Here is a 20,109-nt window from a genome sequence, read left to right as displayed (position 1 = left end):
GATACGTCATAATTTAGTTTCGTGATTATAGAAGTATATTATTGGCGGTAACAAGTACCTAGAACAAGCTACTAATTTACTAATTTTACTCAAAAACTTTTGTTGCTAACTGTACTACTTAGCGATTTATTTAATTATGTATTTATAAAAGTCGTATTGATGAAGAAATCATTATAAATCTACTATCATTTATTGCGTGACCGAAACAATATAATAACACACTTCAGAAAACTATACACAATTCTGAACTACAGTACACATCCTACTTTCTAACCTAAGCATTTAATAACAAACAGACACTCAAAACTATAGCTGTCCTTTTCATCCCTATAACCTTTATATCATAGTTATATATGAAGGAAAGAGACAAAAGCAGAAACCCTTAGGCATAAGATTATACACACGTTATGCGTATACTTAGCGCAACTGCTGTATATGTTGTCTCTATTCCCTATTTTTAGTCTCTTATTTTTAATAAAAGTTCCATTGAATGATATTGTACTAAAGAGTTGGTTAAGCCAGCACTACAAGATCTATGAAATCAATAAACCGCCATTTTCAATAATCGATCCAAATCTCTTTTTTTGATGTATCTCAAAAATCGACCAATCAGAACAAAGTTTTTGACATGTTTATTAATGAGTCATTTTGATTTTTCTCGAAAACGGATTGAAAATTGAGATTGGGATCATTTATAACGGCTGTAAATTGACAATAGGCAATAGAGTATTAGCTGCCTGTGGTTGATAATTGAATTAAGTACATAACTGGATAAATGGGTTAAACACATGTCTCTTAATTTATTCATTAAAAATAACACTACTTTACAAAATTTCGCAACAGAGTAACTGCATTTACTTTCTGTCTAGTTAAACATTACTGATAACGAATATAATCACCAAAAGTCTCCTACACGTCAGGTTTTTTTATAAATGTAAACGTATGGTATACGCCCAAATTAAGTACGATTCGAACCATTTTAATTTCTTATTGAGGGTAGATACTAAAATAAATGTCCATAATCGTTTATTACGATTGTCACTTGTCATTTAACTCTTTTCCGTGAGCTGTTCTCGGTGAATTCGAGTAGCTTTTACTTTTTTAGTTCAAAATGGCTAAAATCGCTAAACGTACTTGTGTTAATTCTGCAGATTCATTTTGTTTTATATGTGGCTCGTTTACAACTTCTACACAAAGAAGAGTAATCAGTGAAAATGTTAAGATGTTATACGAGAGTTATTTTGGTTTTACTATCGGTCTCCAAGACAAAGAATGGGCACCTCACCGATGTTGTGTTACGTGTATTGCAAATTTAAGTAACTGGATGAATGGAAAGCGTTCTTCAATGCCATTTGCTGTCCCAATGATCTGGCGTGAGCCTACTAGCCATGATGTGGACTGTTACTTCTGCTTAACAAATGTCGTGGGCTTTTCAAGAAAAACAAAGGTAACATTGTTTATCCCGACACTTCTTCAGCTACAAGACCGCTTCCACATAGCGAAGAGTTACCGATACCAGTTCCTCCAGTGGCAATGGAAATCGTTTCCGAGGCATCTTTAGATACAGCTTCATCGTTTGTTCCATCTTATGATGATAGAAGTAGAGAACCCCATTTGATAGAACAGCCTGAACTAAACGACTTAGTCCGCGTTAAACTTGGACTCGTTAAAAATTTTGTAAAAGCTCTCAATAAGGAAGGCCCGGCTTTTCAATATTTAAAAACAATTTTTCCAAAACTAAGCGACGCCAAATTAAAGGAAGGCATTTTTGTGGGCCCACAAATACGCAAACTTATGAAAGATACAGATTTTGAAAAAAAACTCAACGACATTGAATTAAATGCTTGGAACTCACTGAAATGTATCATTAGGCAATTTTTGGGAAACATAAAATCAGAAAATTATGAACAAATCGTTACAGACTTATTAAAAATTACCAAAAAATGGGCTGCAGAATGTCGTTAAAAATCCATTTCCTGCATTCTCATTTGGATTTTTTCCCGCAAAACTTAGGAGCTGTGAGTGATGAACAGGGGGAAAGGTTCCATCAGGACAACATTACTATGGAACAACGATACCAAGGTCGATGGGATCCAGGGATGTTGGGAGATCATTGTTGGTTCCTCATGAGAGAAACTGACCTTGATTATAAAAGAAAATCGCCATACGCAAAGAAAAAATCCACCTGATTCTTTGGTTTTGGCTTTTACTATAGATTTGGTCAGGTTTATTGTAATTAATTAAAAATATTTGTAATTAATTTTTTTTTTTTTAATTTTTACATTACCAAACCACAAAATAGCCCTGAAAATAGTAAAAAAGAATGTACATTAACAGAAAATCCTGGCGTGATGGAAAAATTTGGGCATCAGATTTGGCTTTAGCGATATCGGTTTAACCAGAATTTAGTACTCAGCTTTATGTTGCGCTCCATACCCATTTTTTTGTAGAGTAGTGTAATTAGTAATCACACCACATTAACTAATACTTATGTTTGTGTTGCGAAAAAAAAATATTGACAAATCCAAAACTAAATATCAGTCTTTAATATTTATCATGGAAAAAATTGAGATCAAAAATTAAATTAAATAGATGGAAGATAGAAAGAATTAATTCAAATATTTACGACACAAACAATACGTTTTTCTTTAAATCTATAAGAAAATTTTGTATACTTACTTAGTATCAGATCTTTATTTAGCGGAAAACGACACCTAATGGCTGATTACTGAACTATTTTAGTATATTATCTCATTAAATACAAGATTACATTTTCAAAAAGCACATTAATGTAATAGAAGCTCACACTTACGTCAATTCCTTTTGAAACAAGCGTTTAATTTTCGCGTTAAAATATTCACAAAAAACACTATTTCACAGTTGATTTGCAGATTTTTGAGATTTGTTTTGTGAAATACCGTCAAATCGATTATGGTCCATCGGGCCGGATCAAATGCGATTATAACCCGTCTACCTAGGTAATTGAAGGTTATATATCAAAAATATTGACTGAACAATGTTTTTAGATCAATAATGACACGTGAACTTTATGTACATGATTATAAAGTTCAATTACGTATGTTTCGCGCCATTCTTCACATAATTTCACGGTTTCTTTTTGCCTTTTTGTTTTTACGATGCAACCACATCATTGCACTGTAACACTTGTTCCATGCTATATACATTTCGTTCCACATTGATTGAAACCCTACAAAGTAACATATACAATTTTTCACACTAGTAGACACTTCAAATACATATTGGATAACACATGATTTTGTTTCAAACACTCCATGACATCGGTTAATTTATTTTCGGTTAGAGAGCTTTCGCCATTGCAATTTTATGTAGCTTCCGTAGCCATACGTTTTCACCATGATATCGGCCATTTTATATTTAGAAACATTACGTTTATCGTCTTGAACTAAGCTTTTGATTAGATTATTTTCCAGCATATACGCTATACAAATATACATTTACGGGGCTTCTTTATTCAGCCCAGTCTACGCCGGCTTTCCATTTCAATAGCTGCTTTAGTCAGCCGGCCATGGTGATTTAGTTAGTCCATGCCATGGTGCTTTATTCAGGCCAGGCCATGTCGGCTTGAGCCCAGGCCATGTCGGCTTGAGGCCAGACCGTGATTTAGTTAGCCCAGGCCATGACGACTTTGTTGAATGGGACAAAGAGTGCTGTACAGCCCGGCGCGGCCAGGAAGTACCGGCGGCCGCAGTGGGTCCCGTCGTTGCGGATGGCCGCGTGGGAGGCGGGGAGCTCCGTCCCCACCACTACACTGCTGCTCGCTGCACTGCCACCCGCTATGCCCACGTATCTAGAAATTTTGTGAAATGACCTTTATGGTAAGTAGCGTAGATTTGAGTATAACTTATTGTATACATTTTCTTGCTCTGTAATTGGTGGAATTAGCTTATCTGCTGTTCTAATTAATTAAATTATAAAATACATAAAGAATTCTGTATATGTTTGGTAGCAATTTATATTGTACTTAATAAAGTCAAGTTCTATACAATTTATTTTTTCTAGCGATACGATAGCCCCTTGTCAGCACTACGCATCTTGCTAAATAAGTTCTTTGACTTTAGACGACATAACTATATAATATTTTTATCATGCATGTAATGGTAATAAGGGAATCATTTGAGCATTTACCTGACACGTCCGACGGCTATGCGTCCGTAAGGTGTGATCACTTTGACGGTGTGTCCGAGCCGCAGGTGACGCGGCTCTGCGGGAATGTAAGGCTGGCCGGTCACCGAGGACTGATCGCCGGGTTTGTCCACTGCAATAAATATATTTTATGATAAATTTTATTACGATTGTATATTAGATTATAATAAAATAATACCCTCCTAGCCGATTTTGGACATGTTGGTCATTATCAATTTAGATTAGCCAAGTATAGTCAGTCACAAAAGTCACTGAACAAAACAAAATCACAGAAATTGTAGATTTAAAAATAGAAAGAGTTAAAGAAAAACGATTTATTCAGGGAGGTCAGTAGCTACTACGTTGGTCAGTACTGATTGGGAACCGGTCCTGAGGCTTTTAATCTACAAGATTATTCCAGTCTCATTGTATCACTAAAACTAATTTAACAGAAAAAAAAACAATGTATGTCTTTAGCTTGCTTATAAATTTTAACAGCACCTTCACTGTAAGATGTAGCCAAAATTGTTAATACACCTAATCACTACATAGTATAAATCAAAGTCGCTTTCTCTGTCCCTATGTGTGCTTAAATCTCTAAAACTACGCAACGGATTTTGATGCGGTTTTTTAATAGATAGAGTGATTCTAGAGGAAGGTTTATATGTGTAATAATAACATCCATTAAATAGTCAGCATTGCACCCGTGCGAAGCCAGGGCGGGTCGCTAGTTCTTAAATATAATATTGAACCCTGACCATCGAGCGCCGTGGAGCGCAGGTTGTCGATGGAGCTGCGCAGGTAGAGCTCGGCCTCGTGCAGCAGCTCGTCCGTGTCGTCGCGCCGCACGTCGGGCAGCGAGCTGCGCCACGCGCGCGGCTCTGAAGTATAACGGATACTCGAGTTATGCGTCATGATAATGTGCTGTACATTTTGTTACACCGATGACGTCATTAAATAAAATTAATTATGTGTCATGATAATGTCATATTGTAACACCGAATTCATCACTAAATAAATAACTGTGGTGTAGTTGTATTACGGTACGATTGTAGTGCTGAGGTCTCGGGTTCGACTCCCGGGTCGAGCACTGATATTGGATTTTTCTACTCAATATCAAGGTATCAACCCGGAGTCTGGAATTTATGGCCAATTTAGCGATAAGTTCGGTCCCTACCATATCATGTAATGGAATACACATGGCGGAATGGGTACACAAGTTGCGCCTTTGCGTACCTCTTCAGGAATAAAAGGTACATACATACATACATAACATCACGCATTTATCCCCAAAGGGGTATGCAGAGGCGCAACTAGGGCACCCACTTTTCGCCAAGTGTGTTCCGTCCCATGATGTGATAGGGGGCGAGCCTATCGCCATATCGGGCAATAATTCCAGACTCCGGGCTGATACTGAGCAGAAAAACCTAAATAAAAGGTGTGTGTGTATAATATAAATTCGTCCATATTATATTTAATTTTTGCGTAAAAATTAGGCTATTGATACAATATACTCGGTTATAAGTATAATTAGTCAAGGAATACCAGATATACTCCTCTTTAAAATTGGTAACCCACAATTTCCTTAGATAAGTTTACTTAAAGTAATGTTGATGACCATCCGGTGAGCTGTTTGATCCCTTACATTCTAAAATGTATGGATTACCTTTAGACGAAGACGCGTAGTTTGGGTATGGTGTCGAGTCCCCGCTCCTGTCAATACTGAGGCATGGAGACCGGAATGAGCCGCGAGATAAGAACCTGAAAAAAATATATCGAGCTGTAAAAAACATTCTAGATAACAATACATTCACTGGTAAGGTCCCATATGTGAAAGTCCGCCTGGGTAGGTACCGTCGCAATGTCTATTTCTGCCGCCAAGCAGCAACGTGTAGTCACTGTTGTGTTCCAGTTTGAAGCCAGTGTAATTATAGGAAATAATCAGACTTAACATCTCAAGTCTCAGGATGGCAAGCGCAGTGTAGTACCAAACAATACTTAATAATTTAAAGTGTTGGATGGTGTTTCTACTATTTATGGGCGGTCGTATCGCTTACCATTAGACGAACGGCAAGCTTGTCTCGTCATTCAAAGCAATAAAAAAAAGGAAAAAAAAAATATTTTCAAAAAGTTTTTTTTCTGTCTTGTCTTTATTTTTAATTCACGTATAATCACATGTTTGTTATAAAGATTAAGAAAAAAAATTATATACCGATTTTTTTTATGAAATTTTGTCATTGTATAAGGTTCTCACTTGGCTGTGGAGTTAGTGGTCGACTCGTCCACATTGGGCAGCCGTTTGGACAACGCCCACACGGGGTCCGCTGAGCGGGACAACTCCGGCACCATTGAAGTAAACCCTACAATAATAAACGTTTCATTATGGAACTGAAAAGGAACTTGTGGAACTAATTGATGACTCATGTTAGATTAAGGATTCAGAATTTAGGCTTGATAAGTGCAAAGGAAAATAATTTTGATAAATACATAGGTATACTTTGATATTTTTTGTATAAATTGTTAATTATGTTTATTGTTCAAAGGAATAAATTTGTGATTGTCTATGTTGATATCTTACACGCCACATGCCCTGTACTCAGCAATCACCAATCCAATGACAAGTCACTTTTTTTTCGCGGAGAAATCACTAAGATTCCGCATTAGTCTGAGGAACCAAGGCAGGTATGTCGGGGTTGCCAGCACGCTATGTACGTCGGCGTACTGACTAAAACACCGCGGTAGCCTTTATCGACGCATTAGAGGCGGCTCCGGGGAATGGCAGGTGACTGCGCTGCAGTATACATAGTAGTATAACGTACCGATGTCGCTGAGCAGCACGCGCCGCGCCTCGTCGGTGCGCGCGGCGCGGGCCACGTGTGCGCCGCCCGCGCGCCGCGCGCCCCCCGCGCCCGCGCCCGCGCACGCACCCGCGCCGCCCGCACCGCCCGCGCGCTGCGGCAGCGTCGGCGCCGCGACATACACGCCCATCTACACAACACGACTATTATATATAGGGGGTTCTAAAATAAACACTCAATAGTTATACAGGTTGATTTATTAGGGTAATATCGTGATTTGCAAAATGTATAATACTTTTAAATTTAATTTAACTACAATATTTTGCTCGAATCCTGACTCTACTTTTACTTTATATTAACTGACTACATTAGCTTACTAATCAATGGTCTCTAATCAACTGATAGTAATCAATGGTCTCTTACAATACCGAAAGGCCAACACAATAAAAACTTCAGTACGAAACATTCATAATTCATACAAAATTACCTTATGCGCCAAATATCCCTCAGACGTCCATCTTGGTGGCAGTGCTGATAGTTCAGTCTGAGCGCCGTTGTCCCGCCTGGGCGCGCCACTCTCCCTAGTTACTGCGCGCCACCTGCCCGTGGTGGGGCGGGTCCCCAGCCCCCCGCCAGCAGCGCCAGGCCCGCCGCCCCAGCGACTCGCTGGCCTACCGTACACACTGCCAGGGTGATAACATTGAGACCTTAGTGACAAATCTTTAATTTTCATTAAAAAAGAACGAAAAAACGAACAACTAATAAAAATATGAATTAAAAAACATAACGAATTGATTACATGAACACTGCTCAAAAAACGGTACGAAAAAGGAGAAATCACAAATTTAAAAAAATGCTCATTTCACATTTTTAGACCTTACTGTACTCAATAAATGTGTAGACAGTAGTGAAGCCATATTACTGTGCCACGAACAAGCTCACAGGTGACAAAGTTCGAGAAATTACTGAATAAAACGAAAATTGCAACAACTACATAATGATATTGGAATATCGTATCATTATTTATTACTTGCTAGTTTGGTACAATCGAGGACATATTCATAACGAGATCTTTTCATGCAAGCATACTAGCATAAGCCATAATTTTCATTTAGCCGAATGCGACGACGTCACGTCAAAAATGCATATATCAATACAATAGATATAGCAACGATTACCGTTTTATGTCGGTGGCCGATTTGACTCTGGTTTACCTTACGGTATAATGGTTTCTTATGTTAACGCGAATGTCAGACATTGAAATAAAACTATTTACGACTAGTTGACCCGACAGACGTTGTCCCGTCTTAACTATGAATTTGCAGCGCGCATTCTATCAAATATATAACATTAATATTTTTGTTAAGCTTTCTTAAATTTTCTAATTTTCCGCGGTATTTTTTGAATTATTTCTTTCATAAGAATCTTCTCCTGACAATAACAAACACAACAAAAAAAAAGTGAAATCGGTCTGATGTCGAAATGGCGTGATGGCGTGGTACAATATGTAATTTAATTCTTCAATTGAGTTTTAGGTCTTCGACAAAAAAAAAGGTATTGAAATAGAAAATAGTACTCGGAATCCAAACAAACAAACAGAGCAGCTTGAATGAATACAATATATCTTAAACGGTAATTGACTATTATCAGCCTATTATTTCAGACGTCTGCTATAATGAAAATAATTAAACTTACCTATACTGAAAAGGATTTGGGCACGTATTCCTCCTGGCATTCAAATTCACAGTCAAATCATCCTCCGAAGTACCGCACTTGGATATATCCCTCTCAGCGAAAACGGAAAACCGATGCCCCAACCGTCCTGTCCTTTGGAAACAATCCACACTCTCATCCCTGTGTAGGATGTCCATGCTAGACCCAAGTTCGAAACTCGAAGACTTGGTATTGTCGAAACTCAAGCCTCTATTATACTCGCAGGTTAGGCTGTCCACACTATCCAACCTTCTAGTACTGGCGTTAGGACTTTTCCTGTACAACATATTATCTGATTTGTTGTCGAAACTCTTCAAGATACCCCGGCCGGGTAGGTCCAAGCTCCCCTTGCTGTTGAACGCGACATGTCTGATCTCTTTATCGTTGGGTAAAGACACCCGTTTGATCTTCAACGAGGAGTCAGATATGACGTTCTGCAAACTGCTATTTTCTTGATTTTCATTTTCCGCGTTGTCCGTTTCGTGGCCTGGTTGGAAGTCGGGGTCTAGAGTGTGGAACTTTATGAGGACCGGCGTTGAGTTTGTGGTGGACGCGGAATTTGGCGCCCATTGGTCCGTCTCTCGTATTGAGACGAGATCCTCCTAAAAGTGTGCAATATTTGGTGTAATTTTAATTTTCGTAGACACAATTTTAAAAATTATATATTTAACAATTTTTTTTTGCGTCCACAATATTAATGTATCTAATACTACAAAGAAAAAGCTCGTTTGCCTATAAAACGAAAAATAAATAAGTAGGATCAACGGGTTCCAAACCATCAGATTACATCAACTACAAAAACAACCTTATTAACAGTCAATAAAGATACAAATACCTGCAAATTGCTCATATCCTTTGACTCATCAGTGGTAAATATGAGTTCTATATCGTCCACCTCCTCTGACTCATTCCCACTCGCCTCCTGCTCCATTTTATCCTCCCCAGCGCCTGTCCTAGCATCTGCTGGAGTTGTACCACCCTCAGAGAATACTGAGTTATCGCCTTCTGACAAAGATCTGTTACGGACAAAATATTGTTATGTTGGATTGAAGATAGTCTTGTTCCGTTATTGACCGAGCACTGTTAAAATTGGTATGTCCAGTATATGAATTTATATTAAAAATAATTGACAATCTACTGACAGGCACAGGACTCTAGTAATGGATGTGATTGTTTTTGTATTAGAATGTTTAGATCAAGTGTGTGAAAGGAATATATTATGCCTGAATGATATGGTAAAATTATAAAAGAACATTTGTAGGAAATATGAAAGGAAAATTGGCAATAGTTAATTTAAGTAGGTTCTGCTAAGATACAAAATTTCATTTTGGAATATCTATGCACCAAATGGTGCAATTAGTAAATATTTTGCATGAAACGAGACTTAGAACAAGAAATACAATAACATTCCAAACTTACCGCAGGCTCAAATCATCAACATCCAAATTGAGCGTGTCTTTCCTTCGGTTTCTCTCAACATTGTCCTTTACAACAAGATTCTCCTCAGACGTTATACGTACTTGCACGTCAAACTTATCAGTTTTCGACTTGACATCACCTTCATTTGGCACGGCCATTTTAATATTCTCAGATGAAACTGTTTGAAAATGTATCTTATTCCCTTTGGGGTCTTCAAAATCTTCAAAATGCTTTCTCTTTTCTTTGAAATGAAGATTAGGCTTAAAATCTAATTCAGTATCCTTTTTTTCTTCTGTAGAATCACTGTCTGACGTGCTGGGAGCACCACCGTCAGTCAAGGTTCTTACTTTGATTCGTACATCAAACTTTGACAGCAATTCTAGTTTAGTTTTAAAACTTGGCTGTTTCTCTTCTTCCTGCTGTGGAAGACTTGTTATTTGACTGTAATCTTGCTCAGTATTGTGCGCTTCGTCTCGCGGAGTGATATCCGGAGTAACTGTTTGTGATTCTGATGCTTGTGCGTTGTTTACTGCAGAACTATAATTGTTGCCTTCTTCTGATGTTGAATCAAATTCTTGTACCAAGTGACTCTGCTCAGGGACTTCCCTTTCTGACTCAATATTTTCAGTAGCAGTTTTTATTATTATGTCACTACCTTCAACATCAGTTTTAGGACTATAAGTGACTTCCAATTGAATATTTTGTTGGTTCAAATCCTTTTCGCCTCCCGAATCAATTATTTTCCTTCTCAGAATATGATTCTCTAGTGTCAACTTTTCTATAACATCTTCATACTCTACACAAGAGTGCTCTTTGTATTTCTCTTTTAACGCCTTCAGTTCATTCTTAGACACTTCCAATGCAGTCCTCAGTGAGACAACTGTCTGATGCAGTGCTCTCACTGTGTCCAAGTTAACAGTCCCAGTGGGGACCATATCCAGTCGGCCACTATCCATTCCAGCTTGTTGCCTTTTCCAACACAGATCCCATACATGGTTGCTCTTTACGGTTCCACTTAGCACGCAATCACTGCATCATCCATGGTGAGTGGGTCCTAGGAAGAGAGTGAAAGGGATATAGTCTATTGAACATTATTATCTATCAGAGCATCAATAACAATAAGATAAAATTGGATCTATTAATTTACTTATTACTAATATCTAAAGTTAAATACGAATTAAAATGCGATTAATGAATTCGCAATTGTTATAAATTTTCTTTTATCGCAAAATCTAAGGAATATTATAATAATTAGCTATTACTTTTTCGATTCACTCCTATTTTCTGCCACGCATATGTGTTCACTACTTCGCGCCATGTTTAGCACTCGAATTTCATTATTTTTCACGAAAGAAAGCGACTTACCGCTGACCCAGTTCCTCATTTCCAATGACACACATATTCTCAGAGCTCATGCTAAGATCTTATCGAGTTTCAGTAGTACAGCTGAAAACGTACCGGGACACGAAGGGCGTACAATCAATAATACAACTCGCCTTAAACTATGCCAATTAAGCTTTTAAGGCTTTAGAACCCTCGAAAGTATCGCGGAGCCCCGCGCCCCTGGTACCAATCGCTGATAACACCGAGCACGAAAAACGGCAATTAGCTCGCTGTATTATCTCTCAATCATTTGACAAGGTTGCTGGATATACCTATAACACAGGAATACTTGAACCAAATCCCGTATCAGTACTTCTTGTAAACAAATCAATACTGGGATTTTCGGGTTCGCGCGCCACTTCAACGCCACTTGTGTTCATGAGTGCGAGCAAGATGGGTATATTTTGACATCTTTGTCGAAAGCTGTCTGTTTTGACAGTCGCGTTCGGAATTCATCACGCACGTGTCGTAAATTGTTGTTACATTTAAATATATTTTTTACATTATTCGATTTTTTAAGAGATGTTTAATTAGGTCGCTTTTCTGTTTTTTTATAATAACACTGTGTTACCACTCAAGGCTCTTTGTATTCAAGATTATTAAATGTCAAATAAGGCTGTATGAAATATATTTCCTTCAAAAAAATATATAATGTCAAAATACGATCATAACCTCAAAAATCAAGCCATTTTTACTTTGATTATTTTGTGATTGTAGAATTATTCTGTATTGTATAAAAATGTTAACGATATCAAATATCTGTAAAAGTACTTCTATACGCAGTTACTTATTATTACAAGCTAGGCATAAAAATAAAATACATTGGGTATGATAATTCTCTCAAAAAATATTTCTCAAAATGTTTATGCAGACATTGTTTACACTATTATAACTGTTTTAGGCTAAGCTTAAGAAAAAAAATAGCCCTAAGTACAAGGCAATGAATTTATTTGACGATTTCTACGGCTCTATTTTCGGTAATCAATGGGAGTCGATAAAGGAAGGTCTGTTGCGGCGTTCCAAATATGCAGCGGTTATTAATAATTATGGAGATCCCGAAGAAACTATGGAATACCTTACGAATAGAGGTACATTTTACTACTATATTGTCACATAATAAATTGAATCATGAGCTTTCTTAGCCAATTTTTTTCTGAACTTAATGTTAATTTCAAAATTATAATTATTAATTCTTTATCAAAATTCCGTAACCGATCATTTATATATTTTGTAACTAAACTATTGTTATTATTTGAATAAGTAAAATAATAGTTAAAAATAAAAAAAATCTTAATTTACAGGAGCTCACTGTCTAAGAAATTTGATAAAGGTACAAAAAGATTTCCAAAATCAATATGAACCTGAGCCAAAACAGACAGAACCACCAGACCACACAAATAAATTACAAGCATTTGCTGAAAAATTACACTCGGATGAAATTAGCAACATTTATCCACAGAATGGAAATATGCCAGAGAAGCTGGATTATAGTGAAGATAAATTAGATACTGACAAAGTTAAAGTAAAAGAAAAAATGTGAGTATATTTTTTTGCTGGTGATGTTTATTTTATATCCACCTGGTCAGCATCCACCGTAAACAAGGTGTTAACACCTGACATAGCGACCCATATAAGTGTATCAGCAGGTCCAACCGGTGTATTTCTGGTTCCAACTCCCAGCAGGCCAATGTGATTGTGTCCACTGTTGAATGCTGATTATGACTTGTGAGTCGCCATTCTATTGGACCCCACTCCACTTACCACCAGGTTCAGGGGGCTCGTGCTGGAAAAAAGTAAAAAGAAAGTTTTAAGATTATTATGTTATTATTGCTTAAAAAAAACATATCTTGGTTTAGCTACTTGTTCCCTACCTGGTTTTTGAGTCGTATATGAATAGTTAAATGTAAAATTTCAGTTTCAGGTTAATATTGAGTGATATTATTCATATAATAAAATTTTGATAAATCCATGTTTTGTTACAGAAATGTAGGAAGTAAAACCCTGGATCAGTCATTGGCAGAGGCAGAGATAGACACATCTCGTATCATTGACCCTTCATTAGGCTTGGCATCAGAAGCTTTGTACCAGTTCCTACCAGCCACAAAACTGAAGGGCATGGATGAGTGGATACCAGAGTCCACACATTATTCATACTATTCTAGTAAGCATAATAATTACTTAATAAACAAAACATATTCAAATGGATAATTGGTGTGCTAATAAATGAAAAAAAAAATTGAAAAATACTTGGTTTGGGTTCCTAAAGAAATAAAATAATATACTTTATTAATCACATACATGAATATTGTTACACTTATAAGTCAAGTCACTTATATAGCAACTGCAGATATTGAGAATAAAATTAAGGAACAGAGAACAAGCCGCCTCAGGCAATACATTTACGTTACAATTTTAGTTTCAATCTTAAAAGTGGTACTCGCTCAACACAATATTCTACCAAAACATTTGAATCATGATGTAAGCAAAAAAAAATCTTGAATTTATTTAACATTTCAGCCAACACAGACTTTCCACTGGCTATTGAACCTGAATCAGAATTGGTGTATCCGGAACATTTAAAAGTGTTCACTTATGAAATGCACAGTGATTGGGACGACTTTCCAGAACCAAAGAGATGTCAAACAGGTATTTTATTCTATTAATGTGTCGCAAAGGGAATAAATATTAAGCAAAAGAATGAATATTTCCATATTTATAAATATCTATGTATAGATTTAACGAAATGATAATGTAAATTATCTATCGCCATTTCCTTCTAATACTTTAGTGTCTTTTTATTGCTAGAGTTTTAGTAATTTATTTATTTAAATTGAAATATGTATGTTAAATCTTGAAAATGTTTTTTGTAATTTAGATTTTAAAATACCTGACCCTTAGGTATTTTGTAATTAGTATTTCAAATACTTATGGCTCTAAAATACATTAAAACATAAATACATTTAGCAATCTTGTTAAAGGGTGCATTCTGAAAATAATTATTTGTTCCCCAACAAAAGTATGTCTGATAGTGCTTAGCTACATTATAAAATCTATTGTTCATGAAAAGAAATTCTTCTTTACAGGCTGGATTCATTCGATTCTATTTGCATTACCTAACACCTGACTGAATTTTGTATGTTAAACAGACATAATTAAAATACTATAAGTATTTTATATTTCAATTACATGACTTAAAATTATTTTGTATTTCAAATACATGCAAGACAGTATTTTGTAAATTTTAATTAAAACAAATCATGTATTTTGCCCAGTTCTGTATCTAGCTTCATGTCTGACATATCAGTCCATCAAGTTAATTTATCACAATCGTAATATTCACTCCATCTATGTACTCCAGGTGTATACAACTACTACCCACTAGACTGCGGCAGCGTGTTAGCAGTACTAGCACTAGGTCTACAGGCCGGCGACAGGGTCCTAGATCTATGCTCGGCTCCAGGCGGGAAGGCGCTCATAGCACTTCAAACACTCTTGCCTGACATCATTATATGCAATGATGTATCAATATCCAGGTCCAATAGGTGAGATTGATCTTGTATAATAGACATATTTACGTCATGAATAGTGTTTTCTTCTTATTTTGAGCGACTTGAAGTTAGTCATGAGTGATATCACATTATAAAAGTGAAGGTCTAGAAGCCAAGTGAAGTTGTTAAATGTAAAACAACAGTAGATAGGAAATATATAGCAAAAGTATATTTCTACCATATATTAAAGGATTATTCTAGTATGCGCCAGAATTTCCAATACTAGTGAGTTTTTGAAAGGGAAACTCACTAGGTATTTGATTTTATAATAAAAACAATAGAATGATTGACTTGTGACTAACTTCAAACCAGATTAACCCGTCATGACTTGTCAAACAGCTACGCGTGTGACGGAAAAATAACCTTATTATGTAGTATATAAGGTTATAATCCCGTGACACACGCAAATGTCATGTAGCTGTCTTGGCTCGCCGGCGAGCCACGAGAGACCAAGAGTTAAAATGTCATGCTATATGATTATAATTATTTTTAAATTAAATTTTATGCAGAAATGTCTTAGTTTGTGTCAAAAACTATACCGAATTTAATTTATTTTCTAGAACAAAAAAGATTTTCAAAGACTATTTGTTTGACTTCGAAACAAGCAATAAGTGGAGTGAACGTGTTATGTTCAAACGGGTCGACGGACGGGTGTTCACTGACGATTACGGATTTGATAAGGTAATTGTGTAAACTGGGGTAAATAAGGATGATATTAAAATATCTATTATGCAGATATATCTACTGTACTTTTATCTTAATAAATTAGTTTTTGTAAATTAATTTTGGGGGAGGCCCGTGTTCCGAATTGGACATCCTGTGGCTGCTGATAATTATGTAATTTATAATAATCAGGTTGTAATTATACGCGATGTAGCGCACAACAGACGTATGGAAAATGCGAAAAATCGCACAAATAATAACGAATTGCAAGAATATTGAATAATCTGTTAGTACAGCGCCGCTATGAGTTAATTTTATTTCTTTACTAGTTTTTGGTCGCGGTTTCGACTGCGTGATAGAGTTATTCCGGGATAAAAGACCCACCATTTATTTCCTGATGTAAAGAGTAGCCTATATCATCTCAAACTGTCTCAATACCAATTTCATTGAAACATTTTCGAAGTTTTGAGTTCATGGCTTTCAGACAGACGCGGTGGGAGACTTTGTTTCATAATTTCGAAGGATAATAGAACTAACTGACTTTTCTAAAAAATATTTGTGTATTCTTTGTGATTATCGCTTGCTTTGACGGTGAAGGAAAACATCGTAAGAAAACCTGCATACCTGAGAAGTTCTCTCTATAGGAATTTCGAAGGTGTGTGAAGTCTAAAATTCCGCACTAAGCCAGCGTGGTGGACTAAGGCCTAATCCCTCTCAGTAGTAGAAGAGGCCCGTGCCCAGCAGTGGGGCAGTATATAATACAGGGCTGATATTGTAATAAAATTGGACATAGAACATTATAAATGTGTGTGGTTTTAGGTGTTGGTGGACGTGCCGTGTACAACAGACAGACACTCTGTAAACGTGGACGAGAACAACATATTCAGACCGGACAGGATAAAGGAGCGGCTCAAGATACCAGAGATGCAGTCCGCGTTGTTGACGTGAGTTTATAATTTTGCCTGCGATTCCGCCCGTGTGAAAGTGTTTCCATAAATATTTTCCCAGGATAAAAGTATTCATACTCAGCTTTCTATTATTGAAAAAAAATCAAAATCGGTTTAGTAGTCCCTGAGATTGGCGTGTTCAAACCAACAAACTCTTCAGCGGCTTAACTTTATTTTGATTCATCATTCATCGTTTCCGAAATCGATCTAAAAACATGGAGAGTATTGTTTATAAATTTCGCCCCTAATTCGTAATATAGTCACTAAATTTAGTGTAGAAGGTATTTCTATTCATTAACATTTTAATTTTTATTAAAATCCCAGATTGTGAGTATTCAATCAATATATAAATAAACTGTCAATTTTTTTATCTAATGACATCACGTTAACATTTAACAGTTATAGCGCGATGTACTAAACCAAATAGAGATGTTATTTCTCCCGGTATTCGTCACATTTGATGGTGCAGGTATATCTAAAGCATTTTTCCTTTATGGCTCTATAGTATATTCTATATAATATAAAAAATGAATCCCTATTTCCCTTGGTCACGCCATCATGCGTGAACGGCTGGACCGATTTCACTATTTTTTTTTGTTGTGTTTGTTATTATCAGGAGAAAGATCTTATGAAAGAAAAATTAAGTAAGTTGAGCGGAACGTTAGAAAATTTAAGAAAACTTAAAGAAAGTATTAATTTTATATAACTGTCAATTGTTTGATACAACTGTCAGCGATTGACAGAATGCGCGCTGCAAATTTATAGTTAAGACGAGACGTCTGTCGGGTCAACTCGTATATTAAATATTCTCGACTATATTATATTCTCTTTACAGCAACGCCCTTCGGCTAGTGAAAGTAGGTGGCACGGTGGTGTACTCTACGTGTTCCCTCAGCCCGGTGCAGAACGATGGAGTCGTACATTTATCGCTGAAGCACGCCTTCGAATCACATGGCATCGTAGCGACAGTCAAGTAAGTGTTCATTGTATCAAGTTTCGTATATTTTTAATGGCTCTGAAGTTAGTCACGAGTGGTATATTTGATTTCAGATATTAATGATTTCAAGTATGAACAAAGTCTTTGGAAAGAATTTCTTTAAATAGATCCAAATGTTTTCATGTGACTACTGATCAACAGCTGTTTTCATTAACGATCCAAATCTTAATCTTCGATTGAGTCTCGGGAATAAACCAATCACAATAAGTAATTTGGAAGCATGTCAAAAATGCTTTGTTCAAATTGGTTCTTTTGACGACGGTCGAAAAAGTGGTTGTGGTCGTTTGTTGAAAACGGTGGTTAGTAGAAATTCACTGACGATTTCTAAATTACAACAGCAATTCACTTTCGTTGATTTTGGATACTGATGATTTTAAACTCTTCCACATTCAATCACATTCACTATAATAAATAAGAACTTGTATCTATGTTTACCCTTTACAATATAATTTATTACAGAGACATGACGTCATCATTTTCGGGGTTCAGCAGCACGCTGAAGTTAGGCGCGGGTTCCGCCGCACCCAAGTACGGACAACTGGTGCTGCCCGACGTCGCCGCTAACTTCGGACCCACCTATATCGCCAAGCTGGTTAGAGTTAAGTGAATGGTGTATGTTATGGTAGACCCAATATTTTTGTTTCACCTGAAGATAGTCACAAGATTGACAGTTATTGTGAATTTGAAATTAGAAGGGCGATTACATCATAGTTGACAATCCCAGCTTTTTTGTTTGACCTGAAGATAGTCACAAGATTAACAGTTATTCTGAATTCGAAATAAAAAGGGCGATCACGTCATATTTGGTAATCCTAGCCTTTTTGTTTGACCTGAAGATAGTCACAAGATTGACAGTATTGTGAATTTAAAATTAGAAGGGCTATTATATGTGGCCTGAGGGTTAGACACTCAGACAAAAATTGGAAATTGTGATTATGTAGTGTGAAGGAATGAAAAACATGTCTAAGTTCTTATTTTCATTCATTCTCAATTCAAATGTTGATTGCATTTAAAATGTCTGTGGGCTTTGTAAAAAGTGTAAATAAACATAAAATATAATAATACAAATTTTATTTAAAACACGGCATATGTAATTGAGGTAAGTACATATTTGTCTTTGGTAAGCGAACGTCTTACGATATAAATATTGATATTATTAAAATCCACACATAAAGCTTTAACATTATATAGTACTTGAATAATTTATATTACAAAAATACGCCATTTTAGTAAGTATTTAAATTATTGTACAAATTGATTCCGTGTACAATATCATAAGTACAAAAATATAGTTCCAAACTATTGTATGTCTAAAATAAGTTCATAAAATATATATATTTTTTAAATAATATATGTAAAGGTATTATTGATATTATACCGAAAGTTTATAACAAAATATAACTTAAGAAATTTATAGCAGTCTATATAGTATAGCCTAAGGATACATTTATGAAGATCCAATAAGTACTCATTCAAAATCATAAAAGCGTGTTAGTATTAAAATTCGCTAAATAATTTAGTATTAATCATGGCAAAAACCTACCAAATATAATCCTTAATGTTTAGACATGATATATTTTTCTCGCGCAAGAGGTCCTTGTCCGCATTCCAACCGCATTATAGAGACATGACATAATGACCAATACGCGACTGACGCGCGTTTGTGACGTCACAATAAGCACTTTAATGACGTCACACTAAAACCAAGCTCTAATTCTATTTTCAAAATATGTTTTTTTTTTTAAATTAGGCAGTATCTGTTCATAGTAACTCATTATCGCGTCCGTACATAATTCAGCCGTAACATCACACGCATTAAGTTCAACTCTAATCAAATAGTTCGCATTTTATATCAAGAAAAAAGGTTTTTATTTGTGATAATGATATTACTACATTAAAATTATCGCTTATAATTTTTTTTTTCATTTGCATTCAAAACAATCTAGTCTTCATGTACTTATTTCATTGCCAGCAGAAAATTATTTTATTTAAAATTAATATTAGCTGATGGTAGATAAAAATAAAATACTTTATTTAAGTATCACATAGGCGAACAAAGTTGCACTTATGATACGTCAAAATAAAGCATAAGAATAATTATTATGATTTCTAAATAACTATTAAAGTTACTTATATAACTATGGGCATTTTAAATTAGGGTTAAAATGTTTAATAAAAACAAGGTACAAACCGAAGTAACCAGCTCGGGCTGGCAAGTAGGGGGAAATGGAAGGGTAACGCGTCGCGATCCTCACCGGCGAGGACATGATCCCTAACCTAGCTAACCTACCAGCCTTTCACTGGCTACCTAAGTGATGACTACCCGAAGAAGAAGAGCAGAAAGAAACTCCGGGCTTTCTTTTTTGTCATCAATTGTTCAGTACGTCTTTTGTATTTTTTTTCCAAGTCTTGTACATAGTCACAATAGTTATATAAGCTAATGCACGCACATCACCGTTAACATGGGATAAGATGAA

The 20,109-nt window shown here is 36.0% G+C and overlaps 2 protein-coding genes across 2 annotated transcripts; one reads left to right on the top strand and one right to left on the bottom strand.

The window, feature by feature from the left end:
• Nucleotides 1-2,790: 2,790 nt before the first annotated feature.
• Nucleotides 2,791-11,860, bottom strand: LOC115441922. Its single transcript, XM_037437207.1, has 12 exons — nt 11,460-11,860; nt 10,095-11,148; nt 9,511-9,691; nt 8,658-9,277; nt 7,450-7,645; nt 7,092-7,152; nt 6,984-7,058; nt 6,419-6,524; nt 5,831-5,925; nt 4,923-5,045; nt 4,168-4,297; nt 2,791-3,829 (listed from the first exon to the last, which is right to left on the bottom strand). Exons 2-12 carry the CDS (start codon nt 11,048-11,050, stop codon nt 3,643-3,645), a joined length of 2,730 nt encoding a protein of 909 aa, XP_037293104.1. The 5' UTR covers nt 11,051-11,148; nt 11,460-11,860; the 3' UTR covers nt 2,791-3,642.
• A 179-nt stretch (nt 11,861-12,039) lies between these two features.
• Nucleotides 12,040-19,180, top strand: LOC115441912 (5-methylcytosine rRNA methyltransferase NSUN4). Its single transcript, XM_030166837.2, has 10 exons — nt 12,040-12,303; nt 12,379-12,565; nt 12,779-13,013; nt 13,460-13,638; nt 13,995-14,123; nt 14,836-15,019; nt 15,586-15,706; nt 16,508-16,632; nt 17,471-17,608; nt 18,092-19,180. The coding sequence occupies exons 1-10, from the start codon at nt 12,217-12,219 to the stop codon at nt 18,237-18,239; spliced, it is 1,533 nt and encodes a 510-aa protein (XP_030022697.1). The 5' UTR covers nt 12,040-12,216; the 3' UTR covers nt 18,240-19,180.
• Nucleotides 19,181-20,109: the final 929 nt, after the last annotated feature.

This window comes from Manduca sexta, chromosome 10 (genome assembly GCF_014839805.1).
Source record: "Manduca sexta isolate Smith_Timp_Sample1 chromosome 10, JHU_Msex_v1.0, whole genome shotgun sequence".
Lineage (NCBI taxonomy): Eukaryota > Metazoa > Arthropoda > Insecta > Lepidoptera > Sphingidae > Manduca > Manduca sexta.
This window is presented reverse-complemented; position numbering and strand designations above follow the sequence as displayed.